This window comes from Delphinapterus leucas, chromosome 9 (genome assembly GCF_059928025.1).
Source record: "Delphinapterus leucas isolate spDelLeu-1000000601 "Yukka" chromosome 9, BTC_Dleu_Yukka2, whole genome shotgun sequence".
NCBI lineage: Eukaryota > Metazoa > Chordata > Mammalia > Artiodactyla > Monodontidae > Delphinapterus > Delphinapterus leucas.
This window is the reverse complement of record NC_143137.1, coordinates 74,891,905-74,918,971: the sequence shown is the minus strand read 5'-3', so window position 1 is coordinate 74,918,971 and position 27,067 is coordinate 74,891,905. Positions and strand designations below refer to the sequence as shown.

Sequence of the window (27,067 nt, the reverse complement as noted above, 5' to 3'; positions counted from 1 at the left end):
ATAATATTCCATTGTGTGTGTGTGTATGTGTATCACATTTTCTTATCCATTCATTTGTTGGCAGACAGAAGTTCTTCTAATGAATCCAATTTATAAAAACCCTTTTATGATTAGTGCTTTTGTGCCTCCTATTTAAACATTTTTTGCCTACCCCAAGGTTATGAAGGCATTCTCTTATGTTTTCTCCTCAAATTTTTGTTTTACTTTTTTAAAATTAGATCTGTGATCCAGCTGCAACTGACTTTTCCATATGGCACGAGCTATAGGTTGTGGTTCTCTCCCCACCCCGTACCCCATGTAGCTGTCCAGTTGACCTAGTTCCATTTTTTTATAAAGACTACTCTTTCCCTACTGAATTACACTGTCACTTTGCTCATAAATCAGGTGATAATATATGTGTAAGTCTGTTTCTGGTCACTCTAAATTGTTCCATTTTCTTTTTTGGGAATGATAATATGATGATAATATGATAATACTTTATGGTAATACCACACTGTCTTAATTACTATGGTTTTGGTAAGTTTTATAGTAAGCCTTGATATTTAGAAATCCAAGTCCTCCAACTCTGTTGTTCTTCAAGATTGCTTTGACTATTCTTGATCCATTTGCATATGCCTCTTGATTCCTTTTAACCTTTTAAAAATTAATTTTAAGTAGAGAATTATTTTGAAATTTTGTAAAAATTTTACCTCCCCAATTCTCTGTAACTTGATGTAGTGTCACTCTACTTGGGATTGCTTTCTGTCCTAATTTACTAGATAAACAGTGGATAAATACAAAAGAAAACTCATGTGTATTTCTATTTACCTTGCTTCATTTTGCTTCACAAACATGTATAACAGGATAAAAATAAGTAGATCTAGGTAGAAAGAAAATAAGGGTAAGTGTATAATATAAAATGATAAATAAAATTAATCCTGGCCTGCTTACAGAGTTAGGGCAGAAACTTTGACTCCCATTTTATTAAAATCAAAGCAAAGAGAATCTGTAATGAGATTCACAGTATCCATAATATAAAAGCAAACCAGGACTTCCCTGGTGGCACAGTGGTTAAGAATCCACCTGCCAATGCAGGGGACATGGGTTTGACCCCGGTCCAGAAAGATCCCACATGCTGCAGAGCAACTGAGCCTGTGCGCCACAACTACTGAGCCTGCGCTCTAGAGCCTGTGAGCCACAACTACAGAGCCCACGTGCCACAACTACTGAAGCCTGCGTGCCTAGAGCCCATGCTCCGCAACAAGAGAAGCCACCGCCATGAGAAGCCCACACACTGCAACGAGAGCAGCCCCCCCTCACCACAACTAGAGAAAACCCGTGCACAGCAACGAAGACCCAACGCAGCCAAAAATAAAAATAAAAATAAAAAAATTAAAAAAAATCAGTTACTACAATTAAAAAAACAAAAAAGAAAAAGTAAACCAGTTACTCTAAAGGAGAGTTTTTCCTGGTATTGAAAAATGTGATTGAAAGATGTGATTTTTCTCCTCCTTCGGATTTTAAAGGGAAGAACGTGATCTAGCAGGGTTTTCAGTAACATTTTGGGCATAATTCCAAAGCCCAGTTTATTTGAATGGACAGTTCTATAAAATCAATAATATGGTACAAATATGTGGTTTTCTAATAGTCTGGCTTGATCCAAGGATAAAATTTAGAATAAAAAAGGGCTATTTTTTTTTTTTTGCGGTACGTGGGCCTCTCACTGTTGTGGCCTCTCCCGTTGCGGAGCACAGGCTCCGGACACGCAGGCTCAGCGGCCATGGCTCACGGGCCCAGCGGCTCCGCGGCATGTGGGATCTTCCCGGACCGGGGCACGAACCCGTGTCCCCTGCATCGGCAGGCGGACTCTCAACCACTGTGCCACCAGGGAAGCCCAAAAAGGGCTATTTTTTATCCTGAAAAAATAAGATGCATATCTCTCAAGTAATTCTTCATGTATGAATAAATGAATTAGTGAATATATATTTTTTTCTTAATCATTTTTTTAAATGGAAATTAGACAACAGAAACATTAGAATGTATTCTTTGCAAGAACCTGTGTTGTTCATTATGAAGTATCTGTATACTTTGATAGACAGCTGAGTAGAGGCTATACAAGTTGATATTCTTTGATAATAATATTGCACAGTAATAACACTTTTATTGCAAGGTACTGTAATAAGTGCTTTTATTTACATTTTTTCATTTAATTCTCACAATAATCCATTGAAAGTAGGTACTGTGGTTAGCCCTATTTCGTGAATGAAAAAAGTAAGGCAAATAACCTGCCCAAGCTTATACTATAAGTAAGAATAGAATCAGGATTCAGTTTCTGTCAATTCTGTCCCGGTTTCTACTACATGATAATGCTGATTAAAATTAAGAAGGCTAATGCAGGGTTTGTGCCTGACTTAGGAGGTTAGGAAATTCAGCTAGAGCTAATAAAGTTTCTCCTCAAGAAACAGTTTTTAAGTTTATTCTCCTATAGATGGATGGGTGAAGAAAACTACATTGTACTTTGACAAAAGTTTTGCTTGAGATAAATTTGTTTTGCATTTCCTTTACTTCCTTTTTTCTTATTTATACTTAAGTAAATTCCAATCTTATGAATAACTATTGTTAAGACTAAGGTCATTATCTTGGATATTACCACTTTACTTCTGTTTTATGAATATTAAGCTTTCAGGGAACCAAGTGGCTTGCCTAGATAGATTGTTACTGTAGTAAAGAACTGAAATATAAGCAAATTAAATTAATGCTTTGTATAAAGTTAGTTTTGGATGCACGTCTTTTTATATTTTCAGTTTTAAAATGTTTTTCGCAGTTTTCTTTTTTTTTAATGAATTTATGTATTAAGTTATTTATTTTTGGCTGTGTTGGGTCTTCGCTGCTGTGCGCAGGCTTTCTCTGGTTGTGGCGAGTGGGGGCTACTCTTCCTTGCGGTGCGCGGGCTTCTCATTGCGGTGGCTTCTCTCATTGCGGTGGCTTCTCTCATTGCGGAACATGCACTCTAGGCGCGGGGGCTTCAGTAGTTGGGGCACGCAGTAGTTGTGGCACAAGGGCTTAGTCGCTCCGCGGTATGTGTGATCTTCCTGGGTCAGGGATCGAACCTGTGTCCCCTGCATTGGCAAGCAGATTCTTAACCACTGCAGCATGAGGGAAGTCCCTCTACAGTTTCCTTAAGATGCATTATCTACTTGGAATTATTTAATTGAAACTAGGGGAAAATGTCCAGTATGTTTTGCAGCTGGTATTACTAAAAGCTGAATGAAAAATTGCAGAGCCAATTTCATCATGTTATGATATTTATACTTTTGTCAAAACTGTTGCTTTTTTTTTTTTTGCGGTACGCGGGCCTCTCACGGTTGTGGCCTCTTCCGTTGCAGAGCACAGGCTCTGGACGCGCAGGCTTAGCGGCCATGGCTCACGGGCCTAGCCATTCCGCGGCATGTGGGATCCTCCCGGACCGGGGCACGAACCCGTGTCCCCTGCATCGGCAGGTGGACTCTCAACCACTGCGCCACCAGGGAAGCCCAAATTGTTGCATTTTAATGCTTGTTTGTGCACATTGGTTTTGAAATGAACCCAGTAATTTATGTTTGAAACTGCTTTAATTTCACAAGTAGCTAAATTTTATAGGATTACTTCTATTCTTGGTAATCTGACTATAAAGAAAATATATTCAATATTTTAACATTTTTCTATGTTAATTTTCAGGTTGAAGGTTTAGAACAGATGTGGAAAGATGTTCACTTCAGAGAAAGGGGTTGTGGAGGAATGGTTGTCAGAGTTTAAGGTAATATTTACTGTTTTAATATAATAGTTATATTCCAAAGAAGTTGTGTCTGTGGTTTAAATTCCAGTGACTTTTTTTTTTTAATGGCTAAAAAGCTTAATATCTGTGGAAGCAAAATAATGTTCCAAAAAATCTTATTAGGGGATTATTTACACATAGTAATCTTTCCTAGGAAATTGACTCCTTTTTTCACCAAGTAGTTTAGTTTGTTTTCTCCCTTTTATGGCAACACCACAAAGAATGGTTAAAGTCTCTGAAAGTTGATGTCATTCTCTCCATCCAGCATGAAAGATTCACTGTTGAAATGTTTCTCCCAATTTGGGGGGCACTGGGAGTGGGCAGATCAACGATGAGGAGGAGATGGGAAGATATTTGTCCAACTTTCTATCAGTGCATCTTTCTCTAGCTGGCTAACCCAGTGCCTGTATAAGCAGTATATAACTCTTGGTTAGTTGATGAAGAAAAATAAAACTCTGTTTTCTTGTCTCATGAACTCTTCTTTATGATAGTTAAAATAGTGTTCCTTTAACCAGTTAACTAACTTCTTTTTGTCCCCTGGGTCTTGTTGTTACACATAATTATGTGAGCTTCCTGATCATGAACCACAGGAAGGAAGGGTTTGGGCTGAAATTGTCATTTTTTGTCCAGCCAAGTTAGCCCAAGGCCTCGGACAAAAGTCAGACTTATTGGCTTGTTTCAGTGAGGGAGACTGTACAATAGGTACCCTGTAGGCATCTCACCAAACAAAGGAAAAAATAAAATTGTTATAGGATTTTCAGAAAAGGTGAAATTTAAACGAAACAGTATTTTGATAGACTCAAAACAAAGCAGAGCTATGTGTAATGGGGTTAAAATCTGGCCTGGACTGTGAAGTGGACCCAGGGTCATGTTGTCTTGGGAACTACAAAGTTAACATCTGTGTGGAATGTTCGGTTCAGAAACCCCTTATCTGAAGCCTGCTTCTCTGTGTCTAGGTGACTTAGATCCTCCTGCCAAGAGTGGGATGTTTCATTATTAACCAATATATGTTTAAATGACAAAGTTCTTGATATCTATGATTTTAGATTACAAGGCTTCTCACTGAGTAAGAATACAGTAGTCATTCAAAAATGGAGGTTATGACACTTTTTAGCTGCAGTATGTCCTTGAGAGAAGCAATGTGTCCTATTAATTTTGTAGCTGGCCTTACCCGTCGTTATCTCATCCTGATGAATGACAAAGGTTTTCATTTTCTCAGCTTTTATAGTCATGAATTGAATATCTTTCTGTGGATCCCGTAACTCATCATAAAGTGATGTAGTTATACATGCACTTATAAAAGGGCACTGTATATAGTATACATATTTTAATAGTTTGATTAAATCTGGTGTGTGCCTTTTTTTCTTACGTATGTTGTCTTTGTGTTTTTAAGCTTTTTTCCTGCTTCAAGAGTGTTTAATATGGTTCAGTACCATGATTTTTTTTTTTTGGCAAGTTGATTAAAATTGTCAAGTTTAGCAGTTGAATACCACTTCTAGGGCATTCTTATATTAATGATGAAGTAAAATTTGCAAAAGCAAATAGAGCCAGTTAGCCGTTCTTTACTATGGGAGTTGTGTCAAGAGGGCTCGATAAAGGAGGTGAGGCTTAGGGGAGGATCAACTATTAAGGCAAATAACTGAAAATCATGACTAATTCTCTTCCCTTCCCATCTTTTTGTTTATTTCTTTCCCTTCCTGGGAAGGAAACTTTTCCTTGAGAGGAGGGGAGTAAGATCCTGGGCCCCATGAAATAAAAGGTTATTTAACTTTCCCCTAATCCGCCAAAATTAAATTTACCCAATTTTCAATCAATTTGACATAACAAATGATTTAAATTATTGTCAAGTATAAGGGAAGATATTTCCTATTCCTTGGTTAATTTGGTAGGCATTTCTGAAAATTATTTTGAATTGTGTTAATGTGTGTTGAATTCAGCTCTGTTTATATTTGATGAAGAAATTAAGGTTACCAGACAAAATCAGCAGCATAGTAAAAGTGATAGAAGATAGGAAGGTGCATGAGAACAAATCTCCCAAGTATACTTTTAAAATTGAATATCTTGTCTTTTGAAATGATTTGTGATGTTAATTATGTATTTTGGTGAAAGTATTTAAGAAGTAAAGTTTAGGGATCATCTATCTATCTATCTACCTATCTATATATCTATCTATCTATCTGTCATCTATCTATGCCTCTGCTTGGTTGTTTAATCTAATAACCGTGGTGCTAATAAGGCCAAGGTCATCATGATTAATAAAGTAAGTGGTACAGAGTACATGGGGCTGAGAAGTCAGACACCCTTTGGTCTAATCATAATTTTTCCTCTAGGTGGTTTTACGATGTTGGACAAATCACATAACTTCTTTGGGTCTCAGTATCCTCACCAGAAAACGTGAAATAGGTGGTCTTTGAAGATGATTTTAGCTGTGCACTGTTCCATGGGTACAGTCTGAACCCCCAACCTCATAAGGTCACTCAACATTCTTTCAAATGCACAAAGACAATGCAGTTTGCTTTGGGCAATTTTTATTTCTTTTTTCTTCTTTGCCTTTGGAAAAACTAGTATTTACTCTAGCTATGGGCCCTCATTAATATTCTCTTAGTATACCAACAAAGAGAATTAGACTCAGACTTCATCATGAATAGTTATTTCAATCTCTGTCTTTACAAATATTTATTTGTAAAATATTATCTTTCAGATTGTATTGTGTTTTTCTTAATGTTATATGTAGATTTATCCACCAAATTTTTGATTTTCTGGTAGTCACTGAATCGCAATATGTGACTCAAAATCTAGTCTTATGTGTAGTGTTGTTGGTCAGAATTGTTTTATTTATTGGTTCTCCACCCATCTGTCCATCTTCATTAATTCTCTTCTACCCAACTCATATCACTTCCTTACATTTTATAAAAGCCATCTGCCAAATGATAGTTTAGTATGAAGCATCTGTCTTCTTCAAATTTTGCCAACACTAATTTCCTACCATAATGTCCCATTATAACTTCTTTTGTCTCCAGTTCTGCCTTCTGAAAAGTGAGAAAGCTTAGCTGGTATTTAAGAAGGGAAGTACCTTTGAACTAGTACAGTGTAAGAAAATTTAAAGGTTTGCTGTCATAGTATTTAAATCCATAGGCTCTTTTAGATCTTAAGGTTTTCAAAGCGCTGTTCATAAACACAGCAATTGTATTTTCTCTCCTTCTATAGACAAAAGTAACTTTTCCCACATTCACAAAATGAAATAATGACAGAATTGTGATAAAATATAATAGTTCACTACACTAATTTTTGGGAGATCCTTCCTCTCATTTAGCAGTAGTAGCCTAGGCCCAGGATATTTTCTAGAACTTGTCTTTTCAGAAAAGAGCTGTCCTTTTGCTTTTGGCTGTTTCACAAAAAATATTTTACCTCATGAGGGTTAATTGGTACATAAACTGAAAATTGTAGTTCACATTTTTAATGACTCTTCCAGTTTTGGCCTAGATAGTGTATGTAATAATCTTTCTATTCACTAATCATTTTTTAAGATTTATTTTTCAATTCACTTGGTTTAAAATTTTATGTTTAGACACGTGTGTGCATGTGTGCACATACACACACATATATTAATGTGTTTTACATGTATACTTAGGTTCATTATCATTCAGGTGATTGGAAATCTGTTGTTTGACTATTATTCCCTTTTATATAAATTCCATCAATATTAGGTTACTCTTGATCAAATAACGGAAATGGAATGTTGCCTGGAGGTCTTTTGCTACATGCTTTTGAAATACTGAAGAAAGCCCTAATCTCCCCTTTGTGTAAGCAGCTGCAGCGAAACTCCCCGCTTCCGTCCCCCCCCCCCAAGAATTGTGGGAGGTTCCCAGACAGTTCACATTTACTTACCATTCTGGTAAACAAAGCTATCTTAATAAATTTAAAAAAGAAGCTCTTCACTCATATATATTAAGGTGAAATGTGACCTATTTTTAAAGAATCTACTGAAGAGTAAACAGTGACAGTATTTATTTCTTATTTTGTTCATCTATATAAATGTCTTCAGCAAAGATTTGAGTACGAGGCTTTGTGTTGAATGCTGTGGATGGAGAGATAAGATAGTTCTTGCCCTCAAGGAGTTCACAGTAGGGTAAAAATGAACCAAATGTCCTTATTATAAAAATTAATGCTGTTTAATTTTCTATGTCTATTTATGCACACACCCACCTATATACACTAACCATAACCCATTTTAAATCATGAAATACTAGGATGTGGGACATGTAAGAAATAGTGTATATCTTGGCATGACTGTTAGCAATATCTTGAGACATTATATCTACTGCAGGATTAACATTGTTGACTAATTGGTTGATTGATAGAAATAATTTTCATGGGAAAAAATAATGACTTGGGAGATAGAAGTTGTTAAGGAAGGGGTATACTCTAGAAGGATAGGTTTTTATCATTTGTTATGTTGAAGTGGTTTTTGTTTTTCTTCAGATTTCCCTACTACTTTTATCCTAAACCGTCTGACTTACTACTGGAGTTTTATCTCTTCCCATTCCTCTCTGGTCATAGTGTCCTTTCTGAAAGGGTGGCTCTGTGATTAGTTGCTGCTATTTTAAATGGAATTAAGAACACTAGTTTGTTGGTAGTGTGACTATCTTCTTCTCCAGTTCTGAGAAGTAAAAAATTTCCCCCCAATTCTGTAAAGTAGAACAGTCTTACTTAACAGTCACAACATGTAACTCAGGAGTTACTTTGATAGATGATCTGTGGCTTTAAGGTTTGAAACATTAGATCCTTATATAACATGTTTATTAAGAAACAGGATAAAATACTGCTAATAAGATTGATAACCTGTATAATGCTACAAAAAATGTATCTCTGGCTTTACAAATGATTTGTATTCTTATTTCTAACCCCAAACTGTGATCAAAGATGAAGTGCTGAATGTTAATTTATGTCCCTGTTGATGTTGAGGATTAAATATATCTTTTATTTTATTTTTACAATTTTTTTGTTGAGATATAATTCACATAATGAAAAATTCACTATTTTAAGATGAAAATACAGTGGTTTTTAGTGGTTTTACAATGTTGTGCCACTAACACAAGCATCTAATCCTAGGACATTTCCATCACCTCCAAAAGAAACTCCATACCTGGTTAGTCACTCCCAATTCTTCCTTCTCCCAATTCCCTGTCCCCCAATCTCTGGCAACAACTAGTCTGCTTTCTGTATATGGATTTGTCTGTTCTGGACATTTCATAAAAATAAAATGTATTTTTTAAAATTTGTTTAGACACTACCAGAAACATCTTTACCAAATTATGCTACAAATTTGAAAGACAAGAGTTCTTTAGTTTCATCTCTCTATAAAGTTATCCAGGAGCCACAAAGTGAGGTAAGTAACAGTTTATTGTGCTAGTAGTATTCATTTGATTGCTTTTTTAATTTGTTACTGTGAAAAATAACACATATATTAAAAAGGGTAAGAAAAGTATAGCTTAAAGAATTATAATATATATTCTGGAGTGTTTAGCTGATTACTTTTGAGAAGTGGATAGAGGGATAAGAGAAGAATACTTTATGTGCAGAAAAATGGCAGAATAAAAAAAATTATAATAAAATGAGCTCCAGTGTACCATCACCCAGACCAAGAAATAGAATTATTACCATATTCCAAAGCCACCTCTGAACATGTTCCTGCTCATCTACCTATGCATTGTGTATGTAGGTATCTGTCTATCTATCTATCTATATATCTATCTTGCTGGAGATAGCCTTGGAAAGTCTGGGTCACTGCATTCATTTATTCATTCAGCAAATATTTGTGTGCCCATTATGAGCCAGCTGCAGTGCTAGGAAACAGAAAATCAAAGATGAGTAGCACATGGTCTTTATCCCGTAAGAGGAAAGGGAGGAAATATGTAAATACATGCTTTCAAGGCAATGCCTAACTGAGTCTAGATGGATTTGCACATGTTTTCCAGGTGTGGAAAGTAAAAGGACATTCCAAGCTGTAGGGATAGTATATGGAGGCCTGAGAAAATATGCGGAATTTGAGGAGTAGCAAGTAGTTTGGTCCTGCTGGTGTTTTTCCCAGTCCTTTCTTCTTTTCTCTGCGTGCCCCTCCACCCCACCCCGCATTTCCTTTTCTTTTTTAGATAGCAAGTTTACTTTGAAGGTGACAAAATGATCTATACTCCAGATTCTGGTGCTTATAAATCCAACCATTCATAGTAGAAATATAATAGGTAAGGATTGGAAATAGTGAGGAAAATCAAAAGGCATGGCATTCAGATAAAAGCAAATAGGCTAATGCAGTAGTTAACAAGAGATGAAAGACTGTTGGGAACTGAAGCTGGAAAGGTAGGTTTAGGTTGTAACCATGGCAGGCCTAGAATTCCATCATAAGCAGGTTAGACTTTTTTTGCGCTGATGACTTGACCAGTTGATTGTTTTAGGAAGGTGGCTATGTGGAGGACAGATTGGAGAATGGAAAAAATGAAAGCAAGAAGACTAGGAGGCTATGACAACAGTGTAGGAGGGCTGTTGAGAACCTGAACTAGGGCAGTGTCAGTGGGAATGGAAAGAGGTGGAGTAGAGAGGAGGAGTATGAGGTATGCATTCTTCTTATACTTGAGTTTGGTAGGTGAAACGATAGGCTCTAAGACCACTAGTCCTATTATCTAGCGGTAAAACAACTTACACCCTGGCGTCTAGTCCTATGTGGACCTATATGCCTTTGGGATGAAACTATCAAAACTAGAGTCTTTTGTTATTTGAGTAGGTAACCTCTTTTGGAGGGGGTCTAGAATAACCCAGCTTCTACGATTATTCCATAAAGAAGATTATAAAGATTATGAATTTTAGGTGCTGAAAAAAAGACTAGGGTTTATATTGACAAGACAAAAACTTTAACTGGAATAACTAAATAGAGCAACCTTCCTCCTTCCCAAAGCTTCTTAATTTGTATAGTAGCTTGTTTTCTTGAAGGGTTTTAGTTTTTGAAGTATTTGGGTAGAAGCTGTCTTACAGTTTTCCATGTTTATTTGAGAATTATTTTACCAAATGGATCAAGTATAGCTGTGTGCTTTATTATTATTTTTTTAACAAATTAAGTCTTATTTATCATTTACTGATCAGTATTTTGAAAGACTTAAAAATTATTTCTCTAATGAAGTGTGTTTTAACCAGGCTGCTTTGGATAGAGGTAAATTTCTGATAGGCTAGTTTGGTTCATAACATTTCTTTCATTCAGATGACAGTGAGCTCTGATGGCTCAGAGCAGTATATCTCAGACTATTTGTGGTGAAGTACCAGTTTAATATTTTTTTTCCAGTCTCTCACAGACCAATATGTGTACCTAATGTGTATGACAAGTATGCAACTCACATCACATGCGAGGTACCACATAAATTTGATGACCCCTAACTGATCCATACCCTGTTCAATAAGTCTGCTGATCACCCTCTTGGTTATTGCAGCCATATCAAGTTGCTATAAAAGTTTTTAAATATTTCCTCTCAATTTCTGTATTTATATTGTTGAGGACTGGTAACAGTTTGTAGATGGTCTTCAGTCCATGGACCACACTTTCAGAAGCACTGGTTTAGGAGGTTTTGCATGTAAGTTTGTTTTATGTTTTTAGCCTGATGAATGTGGTAAAGACAGTGTGTATTCTGTATTCTTAAAAAGACAACTCAGTCTTTAAAAATGTACTTAGAAGTGCTTCTAAAATATAGCAGTGTCTACTTTAACATCATAACCTTCCTTTTGCTCTTTAGAACATTTTGTGTCTTAAAGTGGAGATATTCCCAAAAAGTTGACGTCATTGTCTTTTGGCATTTTTGAAATTTGGAACGTTGATTCTGCTGTTATTTGAAGTCTGGGAAATTTGGTATTTGGATTTTACAAGTAGTACTTTTTCATTATTCAGTTAAATTCATTTGATAAATACTTATTGAACACATATAGTGTGCCAGAAATCACTTAGAAATGTAGCAGTGAACAAAACAGAACAAATTCTTTTTCTTATAGATTAGAACTTGTATTCTGGTAGGTGAAAGAAACATTAAACAAATACCTAAATGTATAATAAAATGTCAGTGATAAAACTGTGAAGATAAATAAAGCAGAGTAGGGGAAGTATGTGTTGGGACTGAGGAGGTGATGGTTGAATTAAGGTCTGAATGAATTAGAGGAAGAAAATAAAACTGGGGCAAGAGCTTTCCAGAGAGGGAATAGTAAGTGCAAAGGCCCTGAGGCAGGTATGTGTGGCAGGCTCAAGAAACTGTAAAGAGGCAGTTTATGGATACAATGAAATTTCCTTAACCAGTGCTTTTAATTGACTAAGATAGGCATAGGATTAGAGGCTAACAATGCTCAAGTCTGTTATGAAACCAGCTGTTTTTTTTGAAAAAGCTGCATAAAGTCTTCTAGGCATAGCAATCCCAGAGTGAGAGGAGGTCAGTTCATTGGCTACTGGCACATGAAGAGTAGTGCCCTCCAACTTTTCTGTATCTGTTTCCTACCTGTATTCTCAGTAACTGTTCAATTCAAAAAATGTTTGGAAGATTCTCTTGTGAATTTACCCAAACTTAGCTCTTTTCCATCTTCTATCCCTGCTTTAGTCATTTAAAGGCATTTTTATGATACATTTCTGTTACCATTAAAATTCTCTCTTAAGATACAGCTTCTTACTTATGAATAGATTGTTGTAAAATTTCATTTGTAACTCAGTTGTTTCAGAATTCAGAATGTATTTTAGAATGGAAAGAAGGTACATGATGATTAGACCATAAAAAGGCCATTTAACACATCAAAATATACTTGAGGTGCAGTTCTCTCTTAACAGTATTATGAAACCTGTCCACCAAGTATAACAATGTTTTCATGAGAAAATAATTCAAAAGTTCAAGCAAGACACTAGGAATACAGCATGTTCTAATGCTCCATTGCTTGTCTCAAATATATTCAGGTTAGGGCTTCCCTGGTGGCGCAGTGGTTGAGAGTCCGCCTGCCAATGCAGGGGACGCGGGTTCGTGCCCCAGTCCGGGAGGATCCCACGTGCCGCGGAGCAGCTGGGCCCGTGAGCCATGGCCGCTGAGCCTGCGCGTCCGGAGCCTGTGCTTTGCAGTGGGAGAGGCCGCAACAGTGAGAGGCCGCATATCGGAAAAAAAAAAAAAAAAATATATATATATATATATATATATATATATATATATATATATATATATATTCAGGTTAGATAAGTCAAACACTGCTTGTGTTTCCCACATTGTATATTGTTTTATTCTTTTTCGACATTTTTCAGGTATGTTTATAAAGGAGTTAGAAAGCCTTGCCTTCAGTCAGACTTTCCTGAGCTGTGTGATGTTTTTGGTTTCAGTTGATAGCTTCTTTGTCTCAATTTCCTTATGTAGAAAGTATACATGAGGGTAATGACATTGTACCATATAATATTGTGGGAATTAAATGGGTTCATATATGTGAACGTACTTTGCAAGCTGTAAAATCCTGCACAGATACTGGTATTTACCTCTAGTGTTTCGATATGCATAATTTCATCTAATCTCATTGCAATATATAACTTCTGCATCCCTTTTGAATCTGTCTTCATTTGGTTCTGCTTTCATAAACCAAAACTCCATTTAATTTTAGATTTTAAACCAGTTTAAAAGGCCTTTTGGAGTGTTTCGATTAAAATTGATTATGTGTTCATGCAGCCTATTGAATAAATTTTCAGCATAAAGTTTCACAAGTTTGCAAATAATTTTTAGACTATATTAATTGATTTAATCAAAGCTTTCCGTGGTATTTAGAGAAGACCGATATTACACCACAGTACAAGATTATCGACCCTGGTCCACAAAGAAATTTTAAAACTCCATCTTGAAAGCTAAACATTCCCCTACCAGTCTTTCTTCCACCATCCCCCTCTCCATTCTTCCAAATTCCTACCCTAAAAACTTTTCTTGCTATCTGTGAATGGGGTTACTTTGCCTCTGACCCTCCAGTTTCCTTTTGCCTTTGCCATGCCACAGTGGACACCTGTTGCACTCTGATGACCATTCTGAGAGTGGAAAAATGTTCCTTAACTGTCAGAAGATAGTTTTTCAACAGGAAAGACCAGTTTGATTTAGTCAATATTTATTAAAGTATAACTTTTTCTATAATACTGACTTTAATTATACCCGGTTTGCTTTACATATTGAACTTTTTTGAAATCAAAACATCCACTTTAGTTCCTCTTCATTCCAATTATTGGTAATAGAAAATCTGTTTCGTAAATTGACGTCAATCTATTGCCTAAGTTAGCGAAGTGAATGAACTCCCATTCGCTGAAAATATAATAGTAGCCTGCTTGTTTGAAAAGTAGCCCTGACATATTCGTTAATGACTTGTGTGTGATGATTATATATGCTTTAAGATAATACTTACCTATAAGAGCCTCTTATCTTGACTTTCTGATTTTTTAAGAAAATGTCTGTTATAAAGATACAGTCAGCTCTGTTAACTGGGTAACTGGGGGAGTGTGGTGGGGGGAAAAAAAGGCTATCAGTAAGTCCAAATCAAGTTTAAAATAAAATGATAGCAACGTTTAGATCATCTGGGGGAATTAACCATGGTTACAGTAAGAAACTAGGCCTAGGGGCTTTATATTATTCAGCTTCTCCCTCCACATACTGGTCATTGCTGTCCCATGCTGCCTAGTTATAACTCAGGAGGGCAATGAGACAGTAACTGCCTAGGACTCCCATATCAATTTCTCCAACCCTGTAGCCGATCATTTATATTGACATGTTTTATCTGGAAGCAAGGACATTCAGGAAGAAACTTCTCACAACCTATCTATTTTAGGAATTTTAAAAGATATGGTTTTAATAACAATACTACCTTCGAGTTATAGAATGTTTTAGAGTTTATAAAGTGCCTCAGTATACACTTAGTTTGCAGTTTGGCCTTCCACTAGAGTTCATTACTAAAATAGCTTAGCTATGAATAGTTTTGTGTTTCCAAAAAATGGAGACATTTGTATATTTCAGTAATTACCAATCAGGGAAAACCTTTTATATTTAATACATCAGTGTCATTCAAATACAGTCCAGTCCTTGAATGAATATTTTGTCTTTCTTGCAGTTGCTAGAACCTGTCTGTCACCAGCTCTTTGAATTCTATCGCAGCGGAGAGGAGCAGTTGCTTCGATTTACACTGCAGTTTCTTCCAGAACTGATTTGGTGCTACCTTGCCGTCTCAGCCAGCAGAAATGTGCATAGCAGTGGATGCATTGAAGCTCTTCTCCTAGGGGTTTACAATTTGGTTTGTATTTAATATAGTTAAAATGTTTTCTGACAGAAGCCAAGCATATAACCCTTTCAACAAAAATGAATACATAATGGCAACTATTTTTCATTTTAGTAAAGCTAATATTTATTTTTAATACATCAAATGACTTGTAGCTCATTCTCCCAAAAATAACTTTCTGGAGGTTGAAGGCTATATGGGCATGCATACAATTATGTAAATATACATTTTTTGATTGATTGGAGACTAAAAATCAGTCCATTTAAATGATTTTATGGAGGTATCTGAAAATACCAGTGTTGAGTTTTCAAGTTTTTAGACTTAAAATCCACTGTCTATAAATTGTCTATTGTGACCTTCACAGAAAGTTTGGGAGAAAAGATCTAGTCTAATATCTACCAATAATAATTCTGTAAAATCTGGACTGTCTCCAGACTTCACACCATTCATTTAAAATATATAGTTTGCATTACTAATAGTGTTTGTATATTAAATAGTACAATATTCTAGATACATACTTAAGGTTTGTACTTTTTAAAGTGCAAAAAAAAATTTAAGGGTCATTTCATAATGTATTTCATAACTATGTTAATTGATTTAAAAAGTAGAACTTTTTACATGAGAAAAAATCAATGATTATTACCACACTACATCTGTATTTCATCCTTAAAACTATGTTACTTACATTTTAAGGAGAAGGTTAACTCCTAGTATTTGTGAATAATCGATTATCATAGTTTAAGATTTTAGCTGAATTTAAAATTCCTTTCTTCTCAGGTCTTTTTTTTTTTAGACTAACAGTTTAAATTCAGCTTTTAAATTTATGTGTAAAAAATAAATATTGTAAGATATTTTCTTTCACTTTTGTAGGAAATAGTTGACAAACAGGGACATAGCAAAGTATTGAGTTTTACGATTCCATCTTTATCCAAACCATCTGTATATCATGAGGTAAGTGACATTTTTATCAAAGTAAGTTTATTGGTCCTAAGATTTGAAGTTGCTATAAATTAGGGCCTGGTTATTGAGACAAAAAATTTTATCAGTTTATTAGTGCCTTAAAAAGTATAAAACACCACACAAAGTATTGGCTATTCCCAAAGTAAAAATGGGCAATCAAAATCATTAAACTAAAACCTGATTTTAAAAGATCTATTAAGAGTATTCATTTTGAAATATTCTCCCCTTCTCCTGACAGATAAGATTAGATTTTTTATGTGTGGCAATTATGTATTTCTGGGGTAGAATTTTTAAAGTTAAACTATTTTGTATTTCTATTTGTGGTTTGTTTTTAATTATTTGTTAAATCTTTGAGCAGAATACTTAGTAGTCAGTCTGAATATTTCCAAGATGTATGATGTTCATGGCATTCACTCTTACTGGTGTATATATTCTAAATACCACATCTTCAACAGAATGGTTTTTTCTTTATTCACATGTCTTTTCTTTAGCCTTCCAGTATTGGGTCCATGGCTCTGACCGAGAGCGCCCTATCCCAGCATGGCTTGTCAAAAGTTGTGTACAGCGGACCTCACCCCCAAAGGGAGATGCTGACAGCACAGAATAGGTATACTGTGGAGACATAACCCGCTATTGTACCATGCTAATTTTTTAAGAAATTATTTCAGTAGATTTATAAATAATGTTTAATGAGTTGTATGTAACAATTTTTAAAATGTTGAGTTATTTTATACAAGAGAAAAACACATCTTCCCGATTTGTCACTTACACTTTGCTTCAGATGTCATCCGGAACATTGAATTTTTAAGATAATTTTCATATGACTGTTACTTTTTTCTTTCAGTTTTGTATTCTTATTGGTGTGATTATATTGTACAGGTCTGTTTTGTAACATAATATCCCTCCCCAATGCTTGCTTAATTACAGTTGACTTCTAAGAATTCTCAAGATTTGTAAATATTCTTTTGGTTTATCTTTAGGTTTGAAGTGTTGACATTCCTTTTGTTGTGTTACAATGCTGCCCTAACTTATATGCCCAGTGTTTCTCTTCAATCACTGTGTCAAATTTGTTCAAGGTAAATTAAAATTCAAATGTTTTTAGTATTGAAATATATGAATCTAGGATTGCTAGTTTGTTACATATCTAAGTTATTTTTGTTTTGTTTAATCATTTGCTTGAAACACTAAATAGGTTAATATAAAGCTCCACGTAGTTGACATACAGAAAGCTCCCTAAAAACACAATGAAGTCACAAAAAACACAGTGAAGCGGGTAAAGCTGAATAACATTTCAATAGAATATTTAATTAGAAAAGGATCATACTGTATAATTAAAAGAATGGAACTATTATGACCTTTCAGTTTTTGGCATGTGGTTGGTTTCTGTTTTGTTTGCTTTTTTATCTGTCTGTTTATCTATCTATCTATCTATCTATCTAGGTAGTTATTTTCATTGTGCTCTAATTTGGTACCAAGAAGGAAGTAAGAGATACTGGTTTTTAAACTTTTCATGTTAAAAAAAATTTAGCCAAGAGCTTGGTTAAGTAAATTATGGTAATCCTTGTGTATACTATGCAAATATTTAAGAATTCTGATTTAAAAGAGTACTTAATGATAGTATATATGGTGTGATTCCAGTGTTGACTGAATATGACCAGAATATTAACAATAGTTATATCTACTTGGTGGAATTATAGTTTATTTTAATTTTTTTCCTGTGTGATTTTTCTGTCATTCTCTACGTTTTCTATGTTGAAGATGTTACTTTTTTTTTTTTTGTCCGCACTGCATGGCTTGTGGGATCTTAGTTCCCCAACCAGGGACTGAACCTGCACCCTCAGCAGTGAAAGCGAGGAGTCCTAACCACTGGACCACCAGGGAAGTCCCTGTTACCTTTTTTTAAAAAAACAAAAACAAAAGAAAACAAAAAAAACAAGGCAGAGAAAATGCCTTTGGTAATTCAAGTAAATAAGGGAAAATATAGAATTAAGGAACTTGTAAAATAATTTAGATTTGGGGAACTTATTTAGAAAATGTAGCTTTGGAAAGTTAGTAAGAGGGAGGGTGCATAGAGCAATACTTAGAAATGAAGTCAAAACAAAACAAACAAAAAACCTAAATTGATTCTATTGAATAAGATAGAAAACCACACAGGACCAGGGAGAGGGAGAGGGAGGTAACAAGGCAGGGGGCTTATTAGAGAAGATAGAGAAGTGGAGAGTCTTTCAGATATTTCCTGAATTGGAGCACAAGTACATTTGCTGCACCTTAGAAGATGGTACCAGTGTGCCATCTCTCTCACTTACTCTTTCTAATATGTTTCTTGTTTTAAATATTTTAAAGGCAGAGGTGCCCAGAGTTTTTGAATTTCACAGATCTGTAAAATTTCAAGAAAGCTGAAGTGGGTATTTACATGGTGTTGCCGACTTTGTCTTTTGTCAAGTCACTGTATTATAAATATCTACCATCAACATTATTTAATGAAAGGGGAGAGTATTTTAACACCCAAAAAGGGTAGAATGGAAGGGAAGGACAACAGTTTATAAGCCAAAAGTGAGATGTTTAGCATTCCTTGTTTCTCGTTTCATTATGGTCCAGTGAAAATGTTGTTATGCACTAAAATGAGTGTAAGAACCAACACTTCAGAAACAGTGGCTTAAGGAGTAGTTAGATGCAGGAACTTTTCACCTGTAGAGCTTAAAACACACTACTTTAAAGCAGTATTTTAGATGGTAGGACCCAGGAATATTCTAATATGCTTGAAGCTCTAACATTCTAATACATACAAATGTTCTAACACAACCTCCTAAATAAGGACCACTGTTGATGTTTTCCTGAAATGACTGATGGCAAAGTTAGGAAAGAACATGTGTCACTGGTTTCTGTCCTGTGTAACTCCAATGCACTATCTTCAGTATAATTACTTTTATGTTCTGGGTAGAAAATGGCTAATATATCAATTTAACTAACCAGGGACTTAGATTATCCTTTAAGAACACAAGTAAGAGCTGGTTTTGAAAACAAATAGAAACACCGATTACTTGAAAACTAGCTATAGGATTTTGGCCAAGGAAGGTTTTAGTAGAAACATATTACATTAATTCTATGCCACAAGAAAAACTCTTGTATACTCACTAGCTATAAGAAAATGAGGGAGGAACGAGATCTATGTAATTCAAAAGACTTAAACTATTTAATAATGCTAACTCTTAAGCCACAGAACATGATGTAATAGGAACTCCATCAAATTTATCGTTTCCATCTTTTTTAGTTTGCTTTTGTTTTTGTTTTAGATTCCCTATTACTGTATTCTCAATAGTTTAAAATCTAGTTATTTATTTCTCTTAACTCTGGATTCCCTTAATCATTTATCAAATATTCTAATTAAGGTGTACACTTTAAAGGTGTATAGCAAAGAACTAGAAAGCACTAGTATCTAATCAAGCAAAGCCTAGTCCAGAGCTATGGAAGGAAAATTAGTTATGGAACTATGGTGATAAGTAAGTTATAAATGATTATGATAGTTAAAGTACAAGAGATTCCTGAAGATCTTAGTCCTGGTGCAGGTTTTCCTGAAGAATAAAATAAAGTGATCACACTGTGTTATGGCTCATCAAGTTGTTTTGACCATGTGGCAGTAGTTTCAGACTGCTGATTAGTTTGGTTGTTGATGATAATTATACCAAAATGATAGACTGGGTTGTCTAGGAGGAAGGACACATAAATACAACCAGAAAAATTTCGTGGAATACCTGAGCTAGGTTCAGTGACAATGTGTTCTGTTCTTTTTTTTGTGTGTGTGTGTGTTCTGTTCTTTTTTTAACCTTCTGATTGTAATGAATCGTGGAATTAAAACAATCCTGGACACTTCCCACCCTCCACGCGTACATACAAATCTATTCTAGTGGTCAAAAATCTGTTCAGTTAACTATAAGCTTTGCTTCAGTTAACTGTAAGCAGACTGATGGCCAGCTTGATAGCCTGTGTTTCCCTCCTGCATATGTGCATGGACCACTAGAAGAGAGATCTGAAAGGAGGCAAGAGGTAGACTGAGTTTTAGTCAACAAGTTTCTATTTTCTGCTCGTACTAAATATTACATATGGCCCTCCTAAAATTAGCAACATACCCACCAATACTACAAATAAGTTTTATTAGTATATTCCTAAGTCCTCTAAATTTGGGGAAATAGTTTTTTCTTTTTTTTTTCTTTTTTGAGCATCTCTTTTAATACAATTGTGTTTAAGAAGTGGCTTATCTTGCCTTTTGATGTAGAATATAAATATTAAAGATGAAACTGTACTAAGCTGTAAATTAAATTTTCCCCCATTGTCTAAGGGACTGTCCTGATTTTGTTCACTTGATGAGTCACCTCGGTGACTGACTTGAATATGTACTGCTAGGGATTCTTGATCAGTGTATTTGTTCCTGTGAACCTGTAATGAAACACTGACCCACTCTTGATTCCTAAATCAGCCTTCCTGACCACTGAACAGATTTCTTCTTGTTTTCTGTCTATTAGGGACAGCTTTGTGCAAATAAACCATCTTGTGGATTAATTTTCCTGACTGAAAAAATGATAGAGAGAGAGAGAGAGAGAGAGAACAAGCTCTTAGCACAGTGTATGTCACTGTTATCATTCAATAAATGACAGCTAGCACCCCAATGATGAACACACATGTTCACTATAGATACACAGCCGCTCTTTCTTTTTTCCCACCTGTTTGCAGTTGCCAGCTGTTCTAGAGCATATCTTATACTAGGAAATTCCTTGTTGAAAGAACCTACAGTTGACTTTTCATTTCTTATTATTTACTTTGTACACCTTTCCACCATTGTAAATCTTCTCCATCCTTCCTTTACAACCCATCTGAAATAAATCTCTTCTCCAGCAACTTGAGCACTATTTTTGTATGTGGTATTCTCTTGAGGAAAGTGATAGAAGATGCAGCCTTTATTAGTCTCCTAATTTCAAAGAGCAGAAGCATGAGAACAGAAAAGTGCTCATTACTGTATAGGAATTTCTTCCATTTTCTCTTTTCTCCCTTATTCCCCCACTTTTTCTGCTCTCCTGGCTTTCTCCTCACCTCCCCTCTCCTCACTATTTAAAAAGCAGAGCAGAAAAGGAAGAGGTTTTGAAATTGGTTAGTTTTATTTCATAGTCTATGTATTTTATCCAGATGGATAGGAAATACCACTGGACCAAATTTTAAATATTTCTCAAGTTAAAAAATAGAAAAATCATTGTTTCCCTTTTTTTCTAGCTAGTTTCTACTCACTGGTCTGATGATCTAATGATAGTAGTTAATCTGTTTTCTTTTCTACTTTAAGTTCTAAATAAATACTCTCTCCATTCAGCCCCACTGGAATTGGGCTTTCTAATCATTTTGTGGTTTGTAATTCAGTATATTGAGAACAATCTCACAGGTTTTCTCTCAGTCTAAGAAAGAGATAGTATCTCTCAACAGAGAATGAGAATCATGGCAGTAGTTTCCCTCACTTACAAATTGATACTTAGAACTTCTTCCAGAAATGTATTGACAAATATGCCTTCTAAAAGGAATTTTATTTTATCATGGTTTGTGAATTTGGGAGATACCTATATGTGACCGCAGAGTAAGTTTAATATAGCAGTGGAGGTTAGGCCACTCAGCTGCTCTTTCGTAAGGTCGAGTCCTTATGTTTTGGATTTGTAAAGGGAAGTCAGGCAACTTCAGGATACCCTCTGATGAACAGAGGAGTCAGGCATTCATGTGACATGTAGCTTTGTTGATTGTTTTTGCTTTGTTCTGCGTTTTATGTAAATTCAGTGAAGGATCTATGCGAAAAGAATATCTTTGAAGAGAGCATTCAGAGTACTGATGAGTAAATCAGAATTCTTAATTATTAAAAGCAAGGACTGGAGAGGGCTTCCCTGGTGGCACAGTGGTTAAGAATCTGCCTGCCAGTGCAGGGGACATGGATTCGATCCCTGGTCCGGGAAGATCCCACAGGCCGCGGAGCAACTAAGCCCGTGCACCACAACTACTGAGCCTGTGCTCTAGAGCCTGCAAGCCATAACTACTGAGCCCACGTGCCGCAACTACTGAAGCCCATGCACCTAGAGCCCGTGCTCCACAACAAGAGAAACCACCGCAATGAGAAGCCCGTGCACTGCAACGAAGAGTAGCCCCTGCTCACCGCAACTAGAGAAAGCCGCGCACAGCAACGAAGAACCAAAGCAGCCAAAAATTAATTACTAAAAAAAAAAAAAAAAGGACTGGAGAAAAGAGGGTAAAGAGTTGCCATTATGAGTTATGCTGCAGCTGGCTAGCACTAGATTATTTTGGGTCTCAGCTCAATGTTACCTCCTTGGAGAGATCTTCCATTATCATCTTTTTTATAGTAGCACCTTCCCACCCCAGTTTATTTGCTTTTAGCACTTATAACACTGTTATTACCTTGTTTGTTCACTTGGTATAGCCTGTCAACTGCTGGAATATCATGAGGTCAGGAACTTTGGTGTTTTTTTCACTGCTGTCTCCTTAGAGTTCAAGAGAAATGCTTGGCATACAGTAAAAACTTAGTAACTATTTGTTCAATGAACGAATGATAGATCTCTTCCACTTCAGATTTGTGATCCATTAAGTAAAATTATGATTAAAGGAAATAATTCAGTTTTTATTTTTTAAAAATCTTTCATTGATATATGAAAAATTCCTGAAGTCACTTGCTACAGTTTGGGTAAAGTTTTAGTAGTTATTAAAAACTAACTGCTAAAAAACAAACAAACAAAACCCCCTAACTGCTATGATCTGAATGTTTGTGTTCCCCCCATCCCCAGATTCTTATGTTGAAATCTTAATGCCCAATGTGATGGTATTAGGAGGTGGGGCCTTTGAGAATGGGATTAGTGTTCTTAGCCAGATCTCCCTCTCCCCTTCTGCCATGTGAAGATGAAGAACTCTTCAACCTTGAAGAGGGCCCTCGCCCGACCATGCTGATACCCTGATCTTGTGATTCTAGCCTCTAGAACTATGAGAAATAAATTTTTGTTGTTTATAAACTACTCCATCTGTTGTATTTTGTTATAAGAGCCCAGACGGACTAAGACACTAACCCTCTGCACTTCTGAATAAAGACGTAAATACAGCCTCTAACAGATAAACTGCTTATTTCCTTATAGGTAGCTAGTAGAGAAAACAAGAGAACCTGGAATCCTATTTCTTTTGTGAATTGAGAGAACTATCTCTCTAGTTCTTACCTAAAGTAAATTTAAAAGTTGATTGACCATCCTAGAGCTATGGCAATGTTGTTTTTTAAAAGTTGTGTAATAACAGCAATAACTTATTTTTCTGACCATATTCTCTTTCCTAAACCCTATACTTCTTTTCTGATTTCTAAACCTGTGTATCCAGTTCAGTAAACATCCTCATCAAGATGTCCCATAGATACCTTGTAAGAGTTAGAACTCTTTCTCTTGCAACTGACTGATACCTATGTAAAACTACCTAATATCAAAGGGAAAGTTTTTGGCTGTTAGTACTTGGGAAGAACAGGGATGGAACTGGCCTCAGGGTCAACTAGATGCAGAGGCTCAACTGTTATCAGGCTATTCTCTCCTCTCTCTCTCTTACCTCATTTTCATCTGTTGGCATTGTACTTTTTTTTTTTTACTGAAGATAGGCTTCTTCTATGTGGTAAGAGCAGTGACCACAGGCAGCTAAAAGCTTAGATTGTCTTCCTTTAGTGAACACAGGAAAAAGAACATCTCTCCCAGGTTCACTATGAAAAACAATCCAGCAAAAGTTTTGATTGTGCCGTCTGAAGCTTATACAAACCCCTATAGGGCCAAGTTGCATAGTAGTATTATTGGAAGAGTACTGTATCAGGTTAAATTTTGGTTTGGCTGTTTTATCCGAAATAATGGTAACTTAAATAAAGTGGTTATTTTTCTTTCACATAAAAGTCCAAGCTGATAGATGGTCTGAGGGCAGATTGGCTCTGTTTCTAAAGTATTCAGGCTCCTTCTTTCTTGGGATTCTACCATTCCCTATGGTGTTACTCTTGTCTGTATGGTGATGGATCACTACTATTACATCTGCCTTGTATCCTGAAAGCAGGGAGAAAGAGAGAGTGGAAGGCAAGCAGCTGCCTTTTAAGGGTACAGCCTAGAAGTCATACGACTTCAGTTAACAGACCACTGTCCAGAACTAGTCACATGGTCACACTTAGATGCAAGGAAGCCTAGGAAATATGGTCTCTAGCAGGTGACCATAGTTCTAGTTAAAATTGGTTGGGGAGTGTGGAGGGGAGTGTGCCTTTATATATGTTATTAAAAGGAAGAAGGGAAAAATAGATCTCAGAGTAGCAATCTCTTGTCACAGGCAGTTTTATTGTCAGCCTCACCATAATCACATGGTTATACTTAATTTTATAGGGGGTGACTACTTCCTAAAGGTAAGAGGGATAGAGGTACTATTAATGGAAGACGTTGGGGGTAGGAGAGAGGACATGACAGACAAAACTGATACCTATATTGTATACCTAAAAATAAACATATCTGAAACTTAGCACCTTCCAAAACAGTATGTGTTACTTGTCCTAATTGATTTAGTGGCACTACCAGCCAGCCAGCTATCCAAACCCCCCAATAAATGTGGGGATAATTATACATTCCTCTTATTCTTTCCTTTTCACTCCCTGATGATAGTATGTTACTTTTTTTTTTTTTTTTTTGGCTGCATTGGGTCTTCGTTGCTGCACGTGGGGTTTCTCTAGTTGTGGCGAGCAGGGGCTACACTTCGTTGCAGTGCGTGGGCTTCTCATTGCAGAGCACGGGCTCCAGGCGCGCGGGCTTCAGTGGTTGTGGCACGCGGGCTCAGTAGTTGTGGATCATGCGCTCTAGAGCGCAGGCTCAGTAGTTGTGGCGCATGGGCTTAGTCGCTCCGCAGCATGTGGGATCTTCCTGGACCAGGGATCGAACCCACGTCCCCTGCATTAGCAGGCGGATTCTTAACCACTGCGCCACCCTCTTATGGTATTTTAACATAAAAATTTTCAATCTATCTGAAATTTATTAAGATATACTGTATGAAGTTTGAGTCTAATTTTAGAATACTTTTTTGGAGCCTGCAGTTTGTGTCAAGAACTTTATCGGGAATAGAGGATCATACCACTGATCTATTCATGATGAATAGTGCTGAGCTTCATGTTTTATGGTAACCAAACATCATTAATAATTTGGTCAGTAATAATGATTGATCAAAATTAGTGAACCAGCTCTGAGAATCTGGTTCACTTACTTTATATTAACATACCCCCAGCTTTCTACATTTTTTCCCAGTCTAACTTACTCAGTAAAATGTTACAGACAAACGTTCTGTTTTGAAAGATTCTTTGTTTCATTGCTGTTTGGTTTGTTATGAGAGCATACCTCGTACATTGTTGGCTTATAAATGTTAAAAAATAAATTACCTTAATTTTTACTAATTTTACAAATATATTTATTTTGGTCTTTCTAGAATCTGTGTTTGTGGATATCCTCGACAACATGTAAGAAAATACAAAGGTATAAGTAGCAGGGTACCGGTTTCTTCAGGATTCATGGTGCAAATGTTAACAGGAATTTATTTTGCCTTGTAAGTTTATTTCATATACAAAGTTAATCTTTGATCTCTTTGGAAAATTATAGTCGGTTATTTTATTGTTGCTATATTATAATCTCAATAAACAATCAGCATATTTTTGTGAAAAAAATATGAATCAATATCTTGATAATAGTTTTATTATTTAAAACGTATCTTTTAATATTCCAAAGAATTTGTAACCAACTAAAACACTTCATCGTCTTTCTTTAATTCAGGGACAGAATGAAAATTAGTGACACCTAAATACACTTACAGTTTCTTTCTTCATTACTCAATTTTTTTTTGCTGTAATTTCCAAGTAGCATTTTTTCCCTAATGAATATCTCTTTTCCATTTCCAGAAATTTTAATTCTTGAGAAACATCTTAGAGCCTCTTTCATCAAATTTTATGAATTTGCTATTAATTTCTAATATTGATGCTCAGTCTTACTTGATACTTGAGATATTAGTATGTTTCTTTGCACCCTTTTACTACTTTGTACTTCTCTTACTACACATATCTTACTATACTTTATATTATATTCACTTGATACCTTAATTTTCCCCGGTAGATTATAAGCTTCTTAACTGAAGGCAGAATTTATGATCTTTGGGCCAAATCTGGCATGCTCCCTGGTTTTTAAAAAGCTTTATTGAAAAGCAGTGATATCTGTTTGTTTATGTATTGTCTGTGGTTGCTTTTGTGCTACAGTGACAGAGTTGACTAGTTGCAGTGGAGACTGTATGGCCCACGAGCCCAAAATATTTACTATCTGGCTCTTTAAAAAAAAGTTTCTTGACCCCTGTGTTAGACCATTAGTATTGTCCCACAGCTCTTAGATGCTCTGATCTATTTTATTTTCTCTCCGTTTTGCTTTGTGTTTCTGATTAAGTTCTGTTGATCTATCTTCATGTTCATTGATTCTTTCCTTGACTATGTTGAGTCAACTAATGAGCCCACTGAGGGGGTTCTTCATCTCTGTTACTGTGTTTATTTCTAGCCTTTTCATTTGGCTTTTTCTTATAGTTCCTATCTCTCTGCTAAACTACCCGTCAGTTCATACATGTTGTCCCTCTTTTCCACTAGAGCATTTAATATATTAACCTCAGTTATTTTAATTTCCCAGGTAAGTACAACCTCAGAGTCATCTCTGAATTTGGTTCGGTTGGTTTTTGTCTCTTGATAGTGGGTTGTTTTCTTCTTGCTTTTTGTGTGCTTTGTAATATTTGATTGATCATTATTTTGTTCATGGATAGGACAGTAAAGATTGAGATAAATATTATTTATGCCTAGAAATGGATATGCCTCTTTTCTAGGATGTTGGTAGAGTTTTTGTAGGCAGGAGTGAGCTGGGACTGGATTCGTTGCTGCTATGATTACCTGTATTGCACCACCTACTCCAAATTCCTTTT

At 35.8% G+C, this 27,067-nt stretch overlaps 1 protein-coding gene across 17 annotated transcripts in view; it reads left to right on the top strand.

The window, feature by feature from the left end:
- Positions 1 to 27,067, top strand: part of HYCC1 (hyccin PI4KA lipid kinase complex subunit 1) — a 177,809-nt gene that overhangs the window by 36,758 nt on the left and 113,984 nt on the right. For all 17 annotated transcript variants that reach the window (XM_089917731.1, XM_089917730.1, XM_089917729.1 and 14 more), the window contains exons 2-8: positions 3,697 to 3,775; positions 9,081 to 9,182; positions 14,924 to 15,103; positions 15,959 to 16,039; positions 16,540 to 16,655; positions 17,029 to 17,124; positions 25,550 to 25,666. In XM_089917731.1, the coding sequence (XP_089773857.1) occupies positions 3,725 to 3,775; positions 9,081 to 9,182; positions 14,924 to 15,103; positions 15,959 to 16,039; positions 16,540 to 16,655; positions 17,029 to 17,124; positions 25,550 to 25,666 (743 nt within the window). In that variant the 5' untranslated portion in view covers positions 3,697 to 3,724. The remainder of the gene's footprint in view (positions 1 to 3,696; positions 3,776 to 9,080; positions 9,183 to 14,923; positions 15,104 to 15,958; positions 16,040 to 16,539; positions 16,656 to 17,028; positions 17,125 to 25,549; positions 25,667 to 27,067) is intronic.